Source organism: Thunnus maccoyii, chromosome 24 (genome assembly GCF_910596095.1).
Source record: "Thunnus maccoyii chromosome 24, fThuMac1.1, whole genome shotgun sequence".
Taxonomy (NCBI): domain Eukaryota; kingdom Metazoa; phylum Chordata; class Actinopteri; order Scombriformes; family Scombridae; genus Thunnus; species Thunnus maccoyii.
Window position 1 is genome coordinate 9,949,498 of NC_056556.1, and position 16,788 is coordinate 9,966,285.

General features: G+C 40.1%; 2 protein-coding genes across 2 annotated transcripts in view; both read right to left on the reverse strand.

Annotated features, from left to right (window-relative positions):
• The window catches only part of LOC121891932 (nectin-2-like), a 933,424-nt gene that overhangs the window by 191,448 nt on the left and 725,188 nt on the right, over window positions 1-16,788 (reverse strand). The window lies entirely within an intron of this gene.
• LOC121891958 (ribose-phosphate pyrophosphokinase 2) lies at window positions 787-12,235 on the reverse strand. The gene is made up of 7 exons (XM_042404679.1): window positions 11,937-12,235; window positions 7,077-7,260; window positions 5,132-5,230; window positions 4,198-4,322; window positions 3,816-3,989; window positions 3,391-3,550; window positions 787-1,010 (listed from the first exon to the last, which is right to left on the reverse strand). The coding sequence occupies exons 1-7, from the start codon at window positions 12,056-12,058 to the stop codon at window positions 918-920; spliced, it is 957 nt and encodes a 318-aa protein (XP_042260613.1). The 5' UTR covers window positions 12,059-12,235; the 3' UTR covers window positions 787-917.

The window sequence follows — 16,788 nt, forward strand, 5'->3', positions numbered from 1 at the left end:
GTGTGTAGCCCCCACCAGCCAATAACAGTGTGCAGGGTGTGATTTCTGTCTCTCACCTCTGCTCTCTGTCTGTGTCATGGATGTATGAAGAGAACAGGTCTGTGTCTGTTTGACTGAGGGCGGGGCTGAGCTACACACACGCGCGCATGCGCGCACAGAGCAGAGAGGCCACAGCAGACAAGATGAAACATGCACTGCGCAAAATCCGGCACCTACCTGCAGGGTTGTGCGGAGGTGTGGGCGTGTTTATTTGTGCTCTAGAATGTAACCGTCATGAAACGATCAAAAATTTTATTTTTTTATTTGATTGAGTACTTTGAGCTCCCTCTCTTCATTCACCCTACCTTGGGTGACCGCTTCTGCTCTCTCTCTCTCGCTCTGGTGTCATTGTGCCAGGGAGGAGGGGCCAACTTTGAATGCTGTGTTTACAAACAGCAACTGACAAATCCTACATAGTATGCCTTTAACTTTTCATTTCTTTGTGAAGCAGAAAGGGCCAAAATTTTTCAAATCACATGACATTGTGGAATGCTTCATTTAAAGTGAAGTCAATATGAGGTACAAATAATACATAATGGACCCTTTGGTTAAAGTGAAGGCCATGCCTCTAGGGTTCAAGGTTGGCAAAACTGCAACTGAAACAAGAGAAAATAATAAACGGGAAAAAAAAAAAAGATACTCATAAATACAAACTTGGTCTTCAGAGAAGGAAGTGATATTTCGCTCTGTCTCCTGGGTGAGAATGTCAAAGACAATGTGTGGGCAATGACCTTTAAAAAGTCATGTGGTTTGGCCAAAAAAAAAAAAAAAACAACACTCGGTCCTTTCCAGCCTTTCTGGAGGATGTGTGGCCAAAAGTGGCAGCCGACGAGGCCTGACAGAGGAGGGGGAAGAGGGCCACCCCCTCTCTCGTTTTTTTACAAGGGTACGTGGCTGAAGAGGTAGGACACTGACTCGCCGTTGTGGGTTCTCCTGATCGCCTCCGCCAGGATCATGGAGATGTCGATGACCTAGGGGAGAAAAACAAGTCCGGCATGTGAGGAAACCAAGAGGAAGCGCAACTTTTTACACCACAAATACGGAAGATCAGATGTGACCACAAATATTTTAATTTTAATGTTATTAAAGGGGAGTTGCATTTGACCTGACTACATACTGTAGTTTCTACCATGTAGAAATGAATAGTTAAACCACTTGATGTCACTATTGTCATCATTACTACTTTCAATTTAATTGTACATACAGTTATGGTCAAAAGTTTAGATACACTTGTGAAGAACATGTATGTCATGGCAGGACCACATACTTCTTTGTCACAAAAAAAACCAAACACACATTTGTGCATTTTGGTTCTTTTATGAATTTATTATGGGTCTTGTGCAAATGTGACCAAATCTGCTGAGTCAAAAATTAACATACAGTAATGCTAATATTTGGTTAAATGTCCCTTAGTCATTGTCACTTCAATTAGGTGCTTTTGGTTGCCATCCACAAGCTTCTGGTTAAATCTTTGACCACTCCTCTTGACAGAATTGGTGCATTTCAACTAAATTCGTTGGCTTTCTGACATGGACTCAATTCTTGTCAAGTCCACGTGTTCTTGATGGAGATTAAGTCAGGACTTTGGGAAGGCTGTTCTAAAACCTTTATTCTAGCCATTCATTTACCACCTTTGATGTGTGTTTGGGGTCACTGTCCTGTGGAACACCCGACTGTGTCTAAGACCCGACCTTCTGGCTGATGATTTTAAGTTTTCCTTAAGAATTTGGAGGTAATCCTCCTTTTTCATTCTCCCGTTTACTTTCTGGAAAGCACCACTTCCACTAGCAGCAAACAGCCCTAGAGCATAATACTACCACCAACAGTGGGTATGGTGTTTTTGCGGTTAAAGGCCTCGCATTTTCTTCTCCAAACATATTTTTGGTCATTGAGGACAAATAGCTCAATTTTTGTTTCATCTGACAACAGGACTTTCCCCCAGAAGGCCTTTTCTTTGTCCATGTGATCAGCAGCAAACTTCAGTCGCGCCTTAAGGTGCTGCTTCTGGAACAAGGGCTTCCTTCTTGCACTGTAGCCTCTTGGCCACACATGCTTGACTATGGACACTGACATTTGTGTTCCAACAGCTTCTAATTCATTGCAGAGCTGTTTTTAGGTGGTTCTTGGTTGACTCTTGACCCTCCTGACTAATTCTCTCTCCACAGCAGGTGATAGCTTCCGTTTTCTTGATCTTGGGACCTGTAGCTGCTTTGAAATGGTTCCAAGTGATTTCCCTGACTTGTTCAAGTCAATAATCCGCTTTTTCAGATCCGTGCTGAGCTCCTTAGACTTTCCCATTGTAGCGTTTGTGGCTGATGAGTGTATCAAACGAGCCCTATTCAAATGGGCTCAGAGAAGTCAGCAGCTGTAGGCAACCATAATCACTCACAGGATGTCAAAAGGCCAATGCCGCAAAGGAAATTTGACTGACACAACATTTTACATCCACCAAAATAGATAATTCAAGTTGCTGTGTGTTTATTTCTGACCCAGCTGATTATTATATTTCCAGAAGACCTATAATGAATTTATAAAGGAACCAAAATGCATTAATGTTTTTTTGACAACACTCAAAACACATAAAAATAAGAGTTGTAGAAATCATTGGAAACTCAAGACTGCCATGACATACATTTTCCTCACAAGTGTACATTGACTTTTGACCACAACTGTACAGCAGGCTTGAGAATATAATTGATTATTCGAGACAAACTACAAATACCCATGTGTGTATGTTTGACCATGTTCAATCAGTTTAACTTACAGTTTATCTTTTACTATTGTGCAACTATTGACGCACAAGAGTTTGATTTCGGATCACATGTTATTGGCCACAGAAGTTGTGACAATGTGTACTCTATACAAGATTAGATGTCATTTATGTGTCTGCGGGTAAACTAAGCAAACACACAGCTATATTGTAGAGTACATTTTGAAATATTTGAGGTAGAGCTGCAACAGTTAGTCGATTAATTGAATAGTTGATCAACAGAAAATTTATCAACTATTTTAGTTTTTTTAAAGAAAAAATATAAAGTATTTGCTAGTTGCAGCTTTTTTTGATGTTAGGATTTGTAGCTTTTCTGTGTCATACATGATAATAAACTACATTTATTTGGATTTTGGACTCCTTTGGACAAAACAAGTCATTTGAAGATGTTACCATGGTCTGTAAGAAATGATAAAGGGCATTTTTCTTTATTATCTGACATTTCATAGACAAACGATGAATCAATATATCAAGAAAATAACCAGCGGATTAATCATTGATGAAACGAAGCATTACGTTCAGAAGGCTAATGCCATACAGTCATGGGCAGAATCTGAGTGTGTTTGTGTGTTAATGTGCACCTGTATTTTCGGGCACGCCTTCATTTTCTCTTCCTGTGGGATGGTGTTGGTTACCACCACAGCCTCAAACGGGGCGTTGTTGATACGAGAGATGGCTGGACCGGAGAAAATGCCGTGCGTGAGGATGGCGTAGACTTTTACTGCTCCGGCATCGATCAGCCTAGAGGCCAAGTGAAGAAAGGTTTAATTTAATCTACTTCTACCTTCACAAGTCTTTGAGGTTTTCATGATGAGGTGATTCATTTAATGGCTCAAAGGTGTTACACAAACGTGTGTTGCAACACTTGAATTGGCACCGTATCAGTTTAATATCAATATAATGGAGTCACCACATCCTTGAATCCAGTTTCAGTTTCTCCGTCGCACTTTAGAGATTCAACATATTGACTGACAGACAGAATAAATATGACTATTAGGATACTGACTTGTCGGCAGCGTGGCAAATGGTGCCGCAGGTGTCGGCCATGTCATCCACCAAAATGGCCACCCGGTCCTTGACGTCACCAACCAGCACCATGCGGTCCACCTCGTTGGCCTTCTTCCTCTCTTTGTGGATGAGAGCAAAGTCTACGTTCAGACGGTCTGCAATGGACGTCACGCTGGACAGGGGAGAAGAAGAAGAAGTACACATTAGTACGTTTAACAAGTTGATTACCACACTTTTATTGTATTTATACACCGTACCTTGTCTTAAAAATGGTTAAGTCTGCAAACCGGCCAGATTTAACGCAAGTTATTCGGATTTCTGTATGTAAGACGTCAGTTAAGTATGTAGTGGCCTTTAACTCAGAGTCCCTGTTATCTTACCGTTTTGCTCCACCTGCATCCGGAGACACGATGATACCGTTTTTCCACTCTGGAATGTTTTCTCTGATCCACTGAAGAACAGCAGGCTCTGCGTATAGGTTGTCTACAGCGATGTCGAAAAAGCCCTTTAAAAAAAAAAAAAACAGAGCAAAGATCCTTGTTTTAATTCATGGAAAACAACACATGGATGCACCCAGTAACCATACCAGTACAATACAGACAGCGTTAGTGACATTCAACCACTGAGGTGACATACGTTTACCTTTTCACTTTGCAAGTCTAACTGCACAACTGCAATTTAAAGTACAAATACAATGACTGACTCATGGTACAAGATAACTGCTGGGTATAAAGCTGCAACAACATGTTGATTAATCGATTAGAAGGTTAACCAGCAAATAATCCGATAAGTATTTGTTGTAATTTATGAGCAAAAAAGCCCCACAATTGCTGGTTGCAGCTTCTTAAATGTGATTATTTGAAGCTTTTGTTTCATACATGACAGTAAACTGAAAATCTTTTGGACCGTTGAGCCGACAAAACAAGACTTTTTTTTATAGACAAAACAATGAATCTATTATTTGAGAAAATAATCAGCAGATTACAAAAATAATCATAAATTTAGCAGGAGACTTAAGGCCAAGGATATAAATATATTAAGCTGAATGTTACTTTATCTAGAGCATGATGTACATGTTCCTTTCAGCTTCATATCAGTTTCTGCGCAAATGAAAGTTAAACCTTGGTTACTTTTACTGTTTGTCTGCTGCATCGGCTCATCCGATGTGTTATCTTGTGTCTTCCCTGACAGAAATGTGTCCATCTTACATGTTTTAATGTCTGAATAACATTTGCTAACATTAATACTTATTGCTTTGCATGAAACAAAGAAACAGTAACAGCACTTGATCCATGTAAGAACCTTCACACTAACCTGGATTTGTGAGGCGTGGAGGTCCATGGTGATGATGTGATCGGCGCCAGCCACAGACAACATGTTTGCCACCAGCTTAGCTGATATGGGTGCTCGACTCTGGGACAAGCATCAAGACAGAGTCGCTTGAGGTGAGTGAGTAAGAAAAAAAAATTAAAAACACTGGAAGGTTGTCTTTTTCTTTCTAAGCAGTGTTGGAAATCCGCTGCTGTCAAAATCGTTTTATGTAAACTTTCATCTCGGGGATTATTTCAGCTCTCAGCCGCTTTAGATCTTCCGTGTTTGACATCAAGTGTTTTTTGCAGCCTGATGGCAAGAAGTGGCTTTATTATTTCTGAAAGAATTATGAAGGTACTGAAACATCCTCTTCCTGTCACCTTACTATCAGGTCAAATTTAATAAGTGCCTCCCACATCAACGCATGTGGACGGGGGCTTTTGTTGTGAGTGTTTTTCATTCTCAAGGTGCAGCCTGTTGTTGTTGGAGACGCAGGATGAAGTCTAGGCCCTGCTGCCGCCGCCGTGGGCTTGTTCTGTAAACTGCATGTACGGCGGGGAAGCAAAGCCAACGTGGTGCGGATATACACGTCAGGCATCGGGCTGCAGACGTGTTGACAAAACACTCGGGGATGATGGCGGAGCTGCGTTTGTGTGAGCACGCAGACATTGAAAAGATTGTAGACAAGATGATAAAGAAATTTGCATTCAATTAATTAATCTGCGTTAAATTCCAAGTGTCAGAGTTCTGTGCATAATATATGTGAGGTGACAGTTAAATCTCCCATTTTGTTTAGTCTTCTTCATGCTTTGCTACTGAGATATAAACAGTAGGTTTGGAAAAGAGGATAATCTTTTATAAGCAATGATTAACCTCCGATGTAGGCTCAAGTTAAGTTTTGATGTCTGAGCGTGAACAACTTAAGTGGCATTTCAATAAAACAATTTAAAAAGGCATTTTGTTTATTTACATGTGAATTGGAATAAAATGTATACAGGAGGAGAGCGGGAACAAAGCTTGCAAGCTGCATGTTTTACAAATTGAAATCTTTATCTTCTTTTAATCAAAGTGTTTGCAGAGCTTTGACCTTCATGTGAGTAAAATGAGACATTGTTTTTGGAACATATTGGAAAAACTGGCGCTTAAAAGAGGACAAACAGGAGAGGAAAACAACTTTCTGACCAGGTGCTAACTGCTTGAAAACTGTGCTTCTCTTGTTGCTTCATGTGGACTTGATGTGCTGCTGTAGTTACATTAACGACTGAGGCAACACGAGATAATGATTTACAAGATAAGCAGGTGAACCAGTTTATCGGCCTGCTGAAAAGCCTGATGTGTCAATTCCAGATTTTCCGAGAGCGGCCGACGGCTCACGTTACAAACACTTCGACCTGAAAAGCTTCACGGCTGCTTTTAACCTGCTGTGTTGTTGTGTAGTCATGTGAGGTTTCTCATTAATACGTCTCCGCAAAATGACTTAACATGTCAACCTGCAGTGCTAGAGGGGGGAAAATAATGACGTTCAGCATTTATTACAAGGTCCAGTGACTTGTTCCGCCTCCTTTATGAGTTCTTGGAAGTTTTCGTCAGAGGAAGACGAAGGAGGAAGCAACAATACACAGACGTTTGAAATGACAGCCCAGTAGATAAGAGAATTATAACAGTATTTCCAAGTAACTTAAGGTGCTTCTAAGATAATACTCTGACTAATACAATGTGTTTTATCATCATATTCTCATTTTCTTTACCATAAAAAGGTCAAAGTTTGAGTGGGTGTGATCAAATTGAGTCATTCAGTGTATTCTAGTTATAGTGGCTTTATAAATAAGCATAGTAGCGGTTATGAAAGATGTGAAACAGAAAGATACAATTGACAGCAACCCTGTGTGCAGATTAGAATAGTTAAATATGACTCTAAAATATCCGGTGTTGTATTTCGTGCGTCTACCTTGTCCTTCTTGTCCTGCCGGGCGTAGGGGAAGCAAGGGATGACGGCGGTGACGCGGGACGAGGAGGCGATCTTGCAAGCGTTGATCATGATTAGCAGCTCCATGAGGTTGTCGTTGATTTCGCCGCAACCGCTCTGGACGATGTACACATCCTCGCCGCGTACGCTCTCCCCGATTTCAACACTGTTCGAGGAAAAAAAACAAAAAAACAATGTTATTAAAGGAATATGAGAGCCTCGGGGTTAGATATAAGACTGAAAGTGTCCACAGGGATGAGACAACTTCATTAAGTATTTTTTATTAACAAGTCATGACAAATTGTTGACCTTCCTTGCCCTCTAGACAGCAGCATTTACATTTTGCAATAATCATTTCCACATTATAACGCCACACAGTCCGTTATCAATCTCCCACGTTACATTCATGAGCAGTGAGTGTTCACCCGCTCGGCCTAGACAAAGACAGAACCTGTACGAGTCAGAGGAGCCTCGAATGATACAAAAACAAGTTCAGGCCGAGTCCCTCTGCTCGCTCATCGCAGGATGTTTGAGGTAAGAAGTGCCAGGCGCACACACACACACACCGTCGACCCGCCGGAGATACTGACGCCGAAGCATGCGTCATGTGTGTGTGAAACATTCCATCCGTGGGACATGATCAACACCGCTGGCCTCAAGTCATGTGATCGGACTGAACATGTACAGTTTTTAAGGGTGAGAGTTGGGCCAGCACAGACAGTCACAAGGCTTTTTTTTTTTCCTTATGAGAGGCCAGCAGTTAGAAATCATATAAAATCTCTCTATAAATAAACTGTGCAGCTCACATTGTTCAGACTTGTAGTGTAACACGCTTGTAAAGCTCTGACCAGAGAAAAGGCTTTACAGCTATGTAGGGCTGCAACTAACTGCTATTTTCATGCTTAATTATTTGTTTTGTTGATAAAATTTCGGGAAAAATAGTGAAAAACATCCCAAGTCAAAGATGACTCTTCAAAAGTAGAGATGCACCGATCGCAATTTCTGATTTTGACTTTCTAAGAATTACAATTGATAGAATACATGAACATTTTTGTAACTTTCCTTTAATGGAAAAATCAACTGTATGTTTGTAATAAACACTGTCCATATAAAACATAGAACACGAACACAGTATTTGGATCAAAAAGCATCTTACTTACATAGCAAATATCAACTCCTCATTTTCATAGTGATTTGTAGCACTCAACAGGTGTACAGTTTTTTTTTGGTCATCATATCTAGATTAATAATATTTATCAGCTGTATTAATTCAAATTACAGATTGAAAACACACAGCAGGATTCATGTCAGTGTGTCAGATAATGAGTAAGAGGTTAAATTAAATATAATATAAACAAAAACAGCAGCAGACTTTTCCTTAAAAAAGGTAAAATTACCTGGTTTCAGGTGGGTGTAAACAGCTGCACACGTCTGGGTGTGTAAACTCTGTGTTATATATATATACACAGGCTATTTTGGGGATGGGCCAACTCCCATCCCTAGCAGACCCAGGTGTAGCCCATGTTCAGGACGCTGTCTGAGCCCTGCCTGTTGGTGGTTGTGATGACGGTATGCGACATGTTGCCATTGAATAAAACAGGTAAATTAATGTTTAAACCAGTTAAAAACTGCAGCAGACGTGCTGTAACGTTACCAGTTGATGGCGAGTCTGCTGCAGTTCATATTTAATTTTAGTGAGTGTGTGTGTGTGTGTGTGTATGTGGCTGTGACGTTACTGTCTATGCCTGTGCACCTGCGTGTAAATTTGACCAGCACAGAATCGGATTTGAGACTGATCGGCTGGTCACCGCCATCTAGCTGAAAACCACCTGATTCTTGATCGGTGCATCTTTATTCAAAAAGGTCTGGTTTTGTCCGACCAACAGTCTAAAGCCCATGAACATAGTTACATTTGAGAAGCTTGAACCGACAAATATTTTGCATTTTTGCTTGGAAAACTCTAAATAGTTACCTATTAATCAGCTTATTGTTTCAGCTCTATTACAATTACATTACAACTAGAAGACTTTCCTACAAAACCTTTTTTTAAAAAAAATGTATTTAACAAAAGAAGCCAGAGTTCTCAAATGATAAGGCTTAAAACACAAGCAGTTGTACAAGAACTTTGGCTGAATAAAACAGCCTAAACAGTCTAAAATTGGCAGAATTATAATTTAAATGAGTAACTCTGTTCAAACAAACAGACAAATGTGCTTATCTAAAGCAGATACTGGATGCCAGCTTTTGTTTCTTGACAGTTTGTGTTTCAGACACATTTTGGTCGGCCTCCAACGAGTATTGAGATTTGATACTCGGGCCTAACATCAGTCATATCAGCACAGATAGCGTTAGATACTGTATAAAGCTCAGTCAGACAGTCTGCCTGTAACCACAAATACTTCTTCTTCTTCTTCACATTTCCTGATAAGCTTCCTGATGAGTCAAGAAGGGAGCCAATAAAAAGTTTACTATGACAGAAATGGTTTAGAGAAACATTTGAGGTTGCAGCTCTAGTTTGCAAAGATTAGTTAATAATCAATTCATTGCTTGGATTAATTTTTCAAGATTCTAACAACAACAACAACAACAACAGAGTGTAACAAAGTGCCCTTGTGCAAACTGTATGTTCAGGCGTTATGGATGGACAGTCACCGTCATCTCGAGCAAAACATTTCCTGCCACAAATGCTTAAATTAAACGGCAGTCAAGGTGACAAAAAGATGACTTTTGCCATACAAACACAAAACAGAAGAGCTCAATCTGGGTTCTATTTCCCCAAGTGGGCTTTGTTTACTCTTAAATACCCTCCTCTCCATTTTGGGTCCATCTGGATCACTGCCGCACACCAGAGCCATTATATTCTGGACACCAAGCAAGTCAGTGTCAATTAAATCTTTATTTGGACAAACAGGCATTGCATTTTACTCCCGGAGATTTACTCCCATTACTTCAGTCCTTGAACTATGCGAGTGAACTTGCAAAACCGGCGTGTGGGAGCTGTGAGAAGAGCTGCGATCAGTGTGCTGTTCTCACCTCCCTGCTCGTCAGCAAGCATGAGAAAAATAATCTTTGTTTTGCACTTTGTGTCATCCAAACAGCTGAGTTCCCTTGAGAGAAACCTCAGCACAGATAATCAGAGTTTTCCCTGGATTTTAGAGTTGTGAGTGGAAACATCATCAGCAGAGAGGCTCTTATAAAAAAAGGATAAAAGGGTCAAGACACCTTTACGAGGCCCGACTTTGTTTTTTTTTTTCATGCAAGGGAAAGATTACAAAACAACACATGCCGCTCGGTGGAAGCATGAAAGCTTTTATCCAGAGTGCATTACTGTACACTGAGTGACCCCAGCGGGAATGAAATCCAACTCTGACAATGTTAATGCAACGCACACTGAGCCACGGGATCACAGAACACATTCATTTGGTGCATCGTTAGAGAATGAAAATGCACTTAGAGGAATTGCTTTAAAAAGGTGAATGATCCCAGGAAACTTTGAAATATATACTGAATTTAAGGCTGCAGTGTAAAAGAATAAGTTCAGGTCAAGCAAACAGGCCAGTATGAAGCCAAAAGGTCAGCATGCAGAAGGGTTCAAACAGTTTACAACTAACTGTTCAAGGCCAGGAGGCAACAGAGGCAGTAAAAGTACTAAAAAAGTCCTTTGCAATGCTAATATTAAACAAGGCTTTACTGCAAGCGTGCAGACACTGATTAAACTAGTGGTGGCTGCTTTGGAAAATTAGCACAGATTAAATGCATGTGATTTAACCACTGGAGAGTTAACTAACTTTCCTGGCAGTAGTGAGAGCTACTTTATTCTTATTTAACTGCTGCAAGTTACCCACTCAGTTTAGAGACAATATTTGGTATTTAGCTACTCTCTGTTGGTTGACCATCTAACCCTGTCACTGTCAGATGGTTGTAACCGCAGACAACCACATGTTATGTTTGCCTGCTAACGTGAATCTCTGCTCTAAAAACAGCAGGTTAGCAGGGATCCATTATCGGACACGCTCATTACCTGCATAATGTTATACTTTTCGGTAGAAATTGGACAACAAGCATCCCTGTACCACTGTGTTTAATCATGTGTGGCAATACCTCTAACTAATTTGCAATCATATCGACAGAATTTAGTGATTTAGCTACAACAGTAACATCTCGCTAGCTAAACGCACTAAGGTGTCATGACAAATTTTGTATACCCGTAACAATCTGTTCCAACGACGAAATTAGCAGCTTTCTAGCTCAAGGTAAACATTTTAACAGGGCTATAAACCAAACAACCGCCCATTCTCATATAAAGGGTTATTCCACGTAGTTTAGACTCAAGTTGAATGAATTGGGGGGAAAACTTTACGACACGTATAAAATTTGGCCTGACACCTCCGTAATCACCGTTACACGAGAAACGAAACAGACGTAGCAAGCCAGCGCGATACGCAGCCAACAAAATAACCTGTAACATTACGTAATTTCACAACTGCTCTCCTCTTGTCAAGCTTATTTTATTTTAATGGTTAAACACACTCGGCAGGTGCACTCATGAATAACACTTAGCCAAAATAATTCACTAGCAACACGGCCAGAAAAGCGGTGTCCGATAAAGGACGCACAGGCGTTAGCTCGCTAGCCTGTGTGTGTTTACATGTGGCTAACTAGTCACGTGGAGACGTTACAGCGCTGCCCGCTCAATAGTAAACTATTGTTAGCTTCAAGCTAACCTTCCCACATGGGACACCGAGGCTCAACAGCTATCCCTTGCAAAAATATGCAAAAGCGTGCAAATGTCAAACCGCTACAGAAGAATAAGCGTCATGTAAAGATGATAAATCTACTCACCACGTCTCCTGGTTGCTGAATTTCTTCGTAATCACTTTGCCCAGCTCCAGTCCCAGCCGATCAGCCACTTTCTGGGACAAGTCGTGGTGAGAGCTCCCACTAAACAGCACGATGTTAGGCATGACCAAAACAGCGATGCAGTTTGCTCAAGAAAAGGGGGAAAAAAGGAAGAGTGAAAAGAAATACGGTAGGGTTGTGAAAATGGGGAAAAATTAGCTTGCTAATGTTGCAGCCTTAGCATTGCACTGGTGCAGCACTGGGGACCGTCGGCAGAGAGGAAATATCACATCAGTGTTTGCATGGTTAAAGGGAAGTGCCCTCCCCTCATTGGACAGTGTAGTAGTCCAGTGACACATGTACACTTATTATCCTGCTCTGTTGTTTATTTAACACACATCACTCAAAGGTTACCAGACTTTTGTCCTGATTATTACATTTTTATTATAATATTATATTATAGGAGCATTTTACCGTATATGAACGTGATCATCAAGAGGGATTTTGACTTGTCAAACCCTCAAAACTAATCATTTTTATTACATATTATTACTAATCACTCATTATACAGCTATTATTGATAGCTGGAGAAACAGAAATACATTGGCCTTCCTTTTTAAACTGATACATTTCTTTATTTATTCATTAATTCTAGCCTTTTGTTATATTGTCAAAATATTTTATTCTTATGACCCCCATATATGTGATAACATGGGGCAATATTCCTTATTTCTCTTCAATATTGCAATTTATAAGTATTTTTCTAAATAAAGAATGCTCCAAAAGTCAGTGTCCAGCCTCTCAAATGAGAATTTCTGGTGGTTTTCTTCCTGTTTTATGAAAATAAACTGAATATGTTTGAGTTTCAGACAAAACAAGCTGTTTGAATATTTCAACTTGGGCTTTGGGAAGTCATAATTGGAATTTTTCAGCATCTTCTAACAAAAAACAAATGATTAATTGAGAAAATGATAATCATAATCATGAATCAATAATTAAAACAACTGTTAGCTGCAGCCTTATAGTTACACTACACTCTTTCAGTCATGTATGTTTGTCACATGCAAGAAAACACATTTTCCTTCTTTTCTTGCAGCTGGATGCTTTCTCATTTTTCATTTGAGGAGGTCACCTGATAGCTTGCATTTGCACACTTGTGATATTGCGCCTTGTAATTAAATTTTCCACTCAGAGAGAAGTCAGCTGAGACTCCATGCCCCTCGTATGTCCCTCAAACCAGAGACCTGTCTCCTTCACTCTCGTTACATACTTTCTAACATCATTGCTGTCATGTGCCGGGCAGCTAATTTGCTGTCCTTGAGAACCAGTACAGGTCAGAAAACCTGAAGAATACTGAAGATATCACTTAAAAAACAGGCGATATAAAGGTTAAACTGCTGTCTGGTCATCAGGAATTCCACTACAACCAGCACTACTGATTATTGACACTACGCTAACATGGACTTTGAGTAATCAACTCACAAAGTGATAAAACCTGAAACATCCCCACATTTCCTCAGATTTTCAGGCACATACTTTACAAATGATAAGAGGATCTCCGTTAACTGTGAGTGCATCTGGTGAATTGATTTCATCCAGACAGCTCATCAAAAAAATCAATTCCTGCCTATTGATGTGGAAAATGCCTGAAATAGCACTCAATCTTCACCTTGTTTGACCCCCGTGGATAGCTTTTTACGTGTAAAAGCAAATGACACAACCAAAGACACTTGTATTTTTCAGAAATATATTTTATAGATGATGTCAGAGATGAAATGTTCAAAGCGTAGGTCCCAAAGAAAGATAACATTTTTCATCAATAGAGAGACAAACAACAAACAAAAAATAACTTTTTTTCCCCATTTACATGTAAACCAAGATTTGCTCTTGAGCCACAGTGGTTATATATAGAACTGGCCGAGGTGGTGGGTATGACAATCAAACGGCGATGCCCTTTTTCCAAACCTTTTCTCAACCAATATCCGTCGTTTCTCTACCGCGATCGCGCCTGTTTAAAAATCTTTGAAAGAGGAACATTCTTTGGGAGAGTCTCTTATGGTGTGAATGTAGCAGAGGTTTGGCAGAGCACGTTTCTCTCAAACACAGTCCATACATGTCATAAGTGCTGAATCATGTTAAAATCACTTATTGGAAACGATATTCAATAAGAACAATATCAAATGTGTCTCCTTGGACTCATTTGGACAAAGTCTTTTGAATTGTTTGCACACCAGAGAGGAAGAAAACCGTCCCCGGACCGGCACTCTGAGGCGCCACAGGGGAGGTTTTTTCTTTTTAAGCCCTCCAGTGTTCTTCTTCTATTGTGCAAATACATTTTTGTTACATAGACAAGCAGGCATGCTGACTCACAAACCATGCAAAGAGTTAAAGTTGGCGCGAGCAGACGGCAAAAAAAGAAAGAGTAGTATTAAAAGTTTCTACAAAAAATCCTCAAATTCATCTTAATAATAAAAAAAAAAAAAAAAAAAAAAAAGTTAAGCCAAATTAAACGATTAACAAGTGGAATGTTTAGTTAGACATGAAAAAAATATCAACTCAACGTCAAATTTTACAAGTTTATAAAATGATATCAACATAAAAGAAACATGATAGTCGTCTTTAATCGGGTGTTTAGAACAAAGCAGATGGGGGGTTAAGTTGAATGTAATTTGATTTACTAGTAGTGTCAGATCACTTGAATTCAAGCAGGAAGAGAGAAGAAGGAGACACCGATGTTACGGAAAGTCAAACGTGATAGTGCAACACATGCTCAGAAAGAGATTTTTAAAATGACCGGCCGATGTTTCCCCATCCGAAACTTCCCGCTTCCTTAACACCCGTGTCACCTTCTCTTCTTTTCCCGCCGAGGAAAAACTCAGCTAGCTACATAAAACGGCCTCTAAACCTCTTTTTTTTTCTTTTTTTTTTTTTTGGATGTCGTCACAGTCGAAAGGTAAGTGCATATCACCCATGCACAAGAGGAAAATGTGTCGATTAGGCAACAAAGTGATTTTTCACTGAAGAAAGTCAATTGCAGTGCCATGTAATGCTTCACTTTAGGGCAACTTGAAACAGTGCAGTCGAGTTAAATATGCTGCTTTTTTTTTTTTTGCTTTTTTTTTTTTTAAAGTCCATGGAGTAATATCATACACCATACTGTTTTTCGTTCACAATATCATAGCTGTCATTAGTTAGAGTACATTTATAAATTTTTCCATATACAAATCTCCTATAAACAGTACATGTTATAAATACACAGTTGATGAAAATGCAGAAAGGCTTAGAGAGCCGTAGAAAGAAAGAAAGAAAGAAAGAAAGAAAGAAAGAAAGAAAGAAAGGAAGTGTTGCTCCTTATTTTTGATAAATACAAGAAGTGACAATAGTACTAAGTATGTGAATGGCAGCCCTATAACTATCCAGAAAACGGATAAAAACACAGAACAAAATCTATGGATGAAAAAAGTTAGAAAAATAATCTTATACAATAAAAAATAAAAAGTGGACACGCTTACCAAACACATTTTTGATATTGTAAATCGACAACTTGATGTGGAAAAAAAAAAAAAATCATACATGTAGATACAAACGGGCAATACTCGATTACTGCCTCTCAAAATATATTCAATTCAATATACATGACTAATGTTGAGCTCACACTAGTAACCAAGGTAGTTGCCAACCGGCAAAGCATGGGAGGTCAAGAAAATGCTCACTTTATCTGTGAAAGATTAAATTAGTAAACATTGAACTGGGTATTGGGAGCTTTTATCTTAAAAAGCCCAATACGAGAAATGTTTCCAGTGAAGTGGAGTGAAAGTACTACTGTAAATGCAAACTCATGCTTTGGCTTCTCTTGCTTGGCTTTCTCTTTTTCGATGACATTCAAAATCTTTCGGGAAAAAAAATGGTCTGGTCTTTCTCTGCTCAAATGCATGCTTTATGTGTTTTACAAAGCGATGACTTCGGTTAAAGGGAAGCTACATAAAAGGCTAAACCTTTTGACGGTTCTCTAATTCCTTGTTTGAAGGTCTCCATGTTTGCACCTTTTTTCTACTGAAGCTGGCAACTACCTTTACAACCTTTTTTTTTTTTTTTTTTACAGAAAAATAGATCCATCCAAAAAGTAAAGTAACTCTTCAAGAAGAGGCTGTGAGAGACATAAATGTTGTCTGCGTCACGTTCCAAGTAAACATGCTGAAAGATTGTTTGCTTTATTTTCGTCGTTCTCGTCCCACGAAGGACTGGAAAACTCACCCCCCCCCCGACCCTCTTTCTCCCGCGTCTCCCCCTCCCTCCCTCCCTCCCTCGCGCCGATTCCGTAGCGAGGAGAAATCTTTTTAACTTAAGGCAATCTTTTCCTGAACAATCCTGAAATCCAGCGGACCCTCGCCAAGGCACTCCTCCCGTTCGTCAACCTTTCAACGACAGCGAGGTGACAGTCTCACCGCGAGATCATCGAGTCTCCGTAAAAGCCTACTTAAACTTCGGCCGACCAAAGTCCACAGTGAACTTGTAAAATATTATCTCGGTTTGCTGCGATGCCCTTGTTTTGTCAGGAAAAATAGTTGAGAGGAAAAGAGGAAAGAAAACTCCCGAGCTGCGTTCGACAGCCGGGAACGTCCGCTGTCCCTGGTGTCCGTACTGTATGTGGTCAGAGGGCAGCTGTGTAAAGCACCGTATGTTTCTGTTATCACACCTTTCTGTGATGAGACCTGATCTCGCCCCCCTGCTCCAAATACACTCACACCCCCCCCCTTGCTGCCGAGGTCGCTTGGTTAGCCGCTGTGGGCTAACGTGGAGGTGGTGCGAAGACTGACAGAAAAATGAGTGTCTCTGAGCGAGTGCCGCGAAGCAT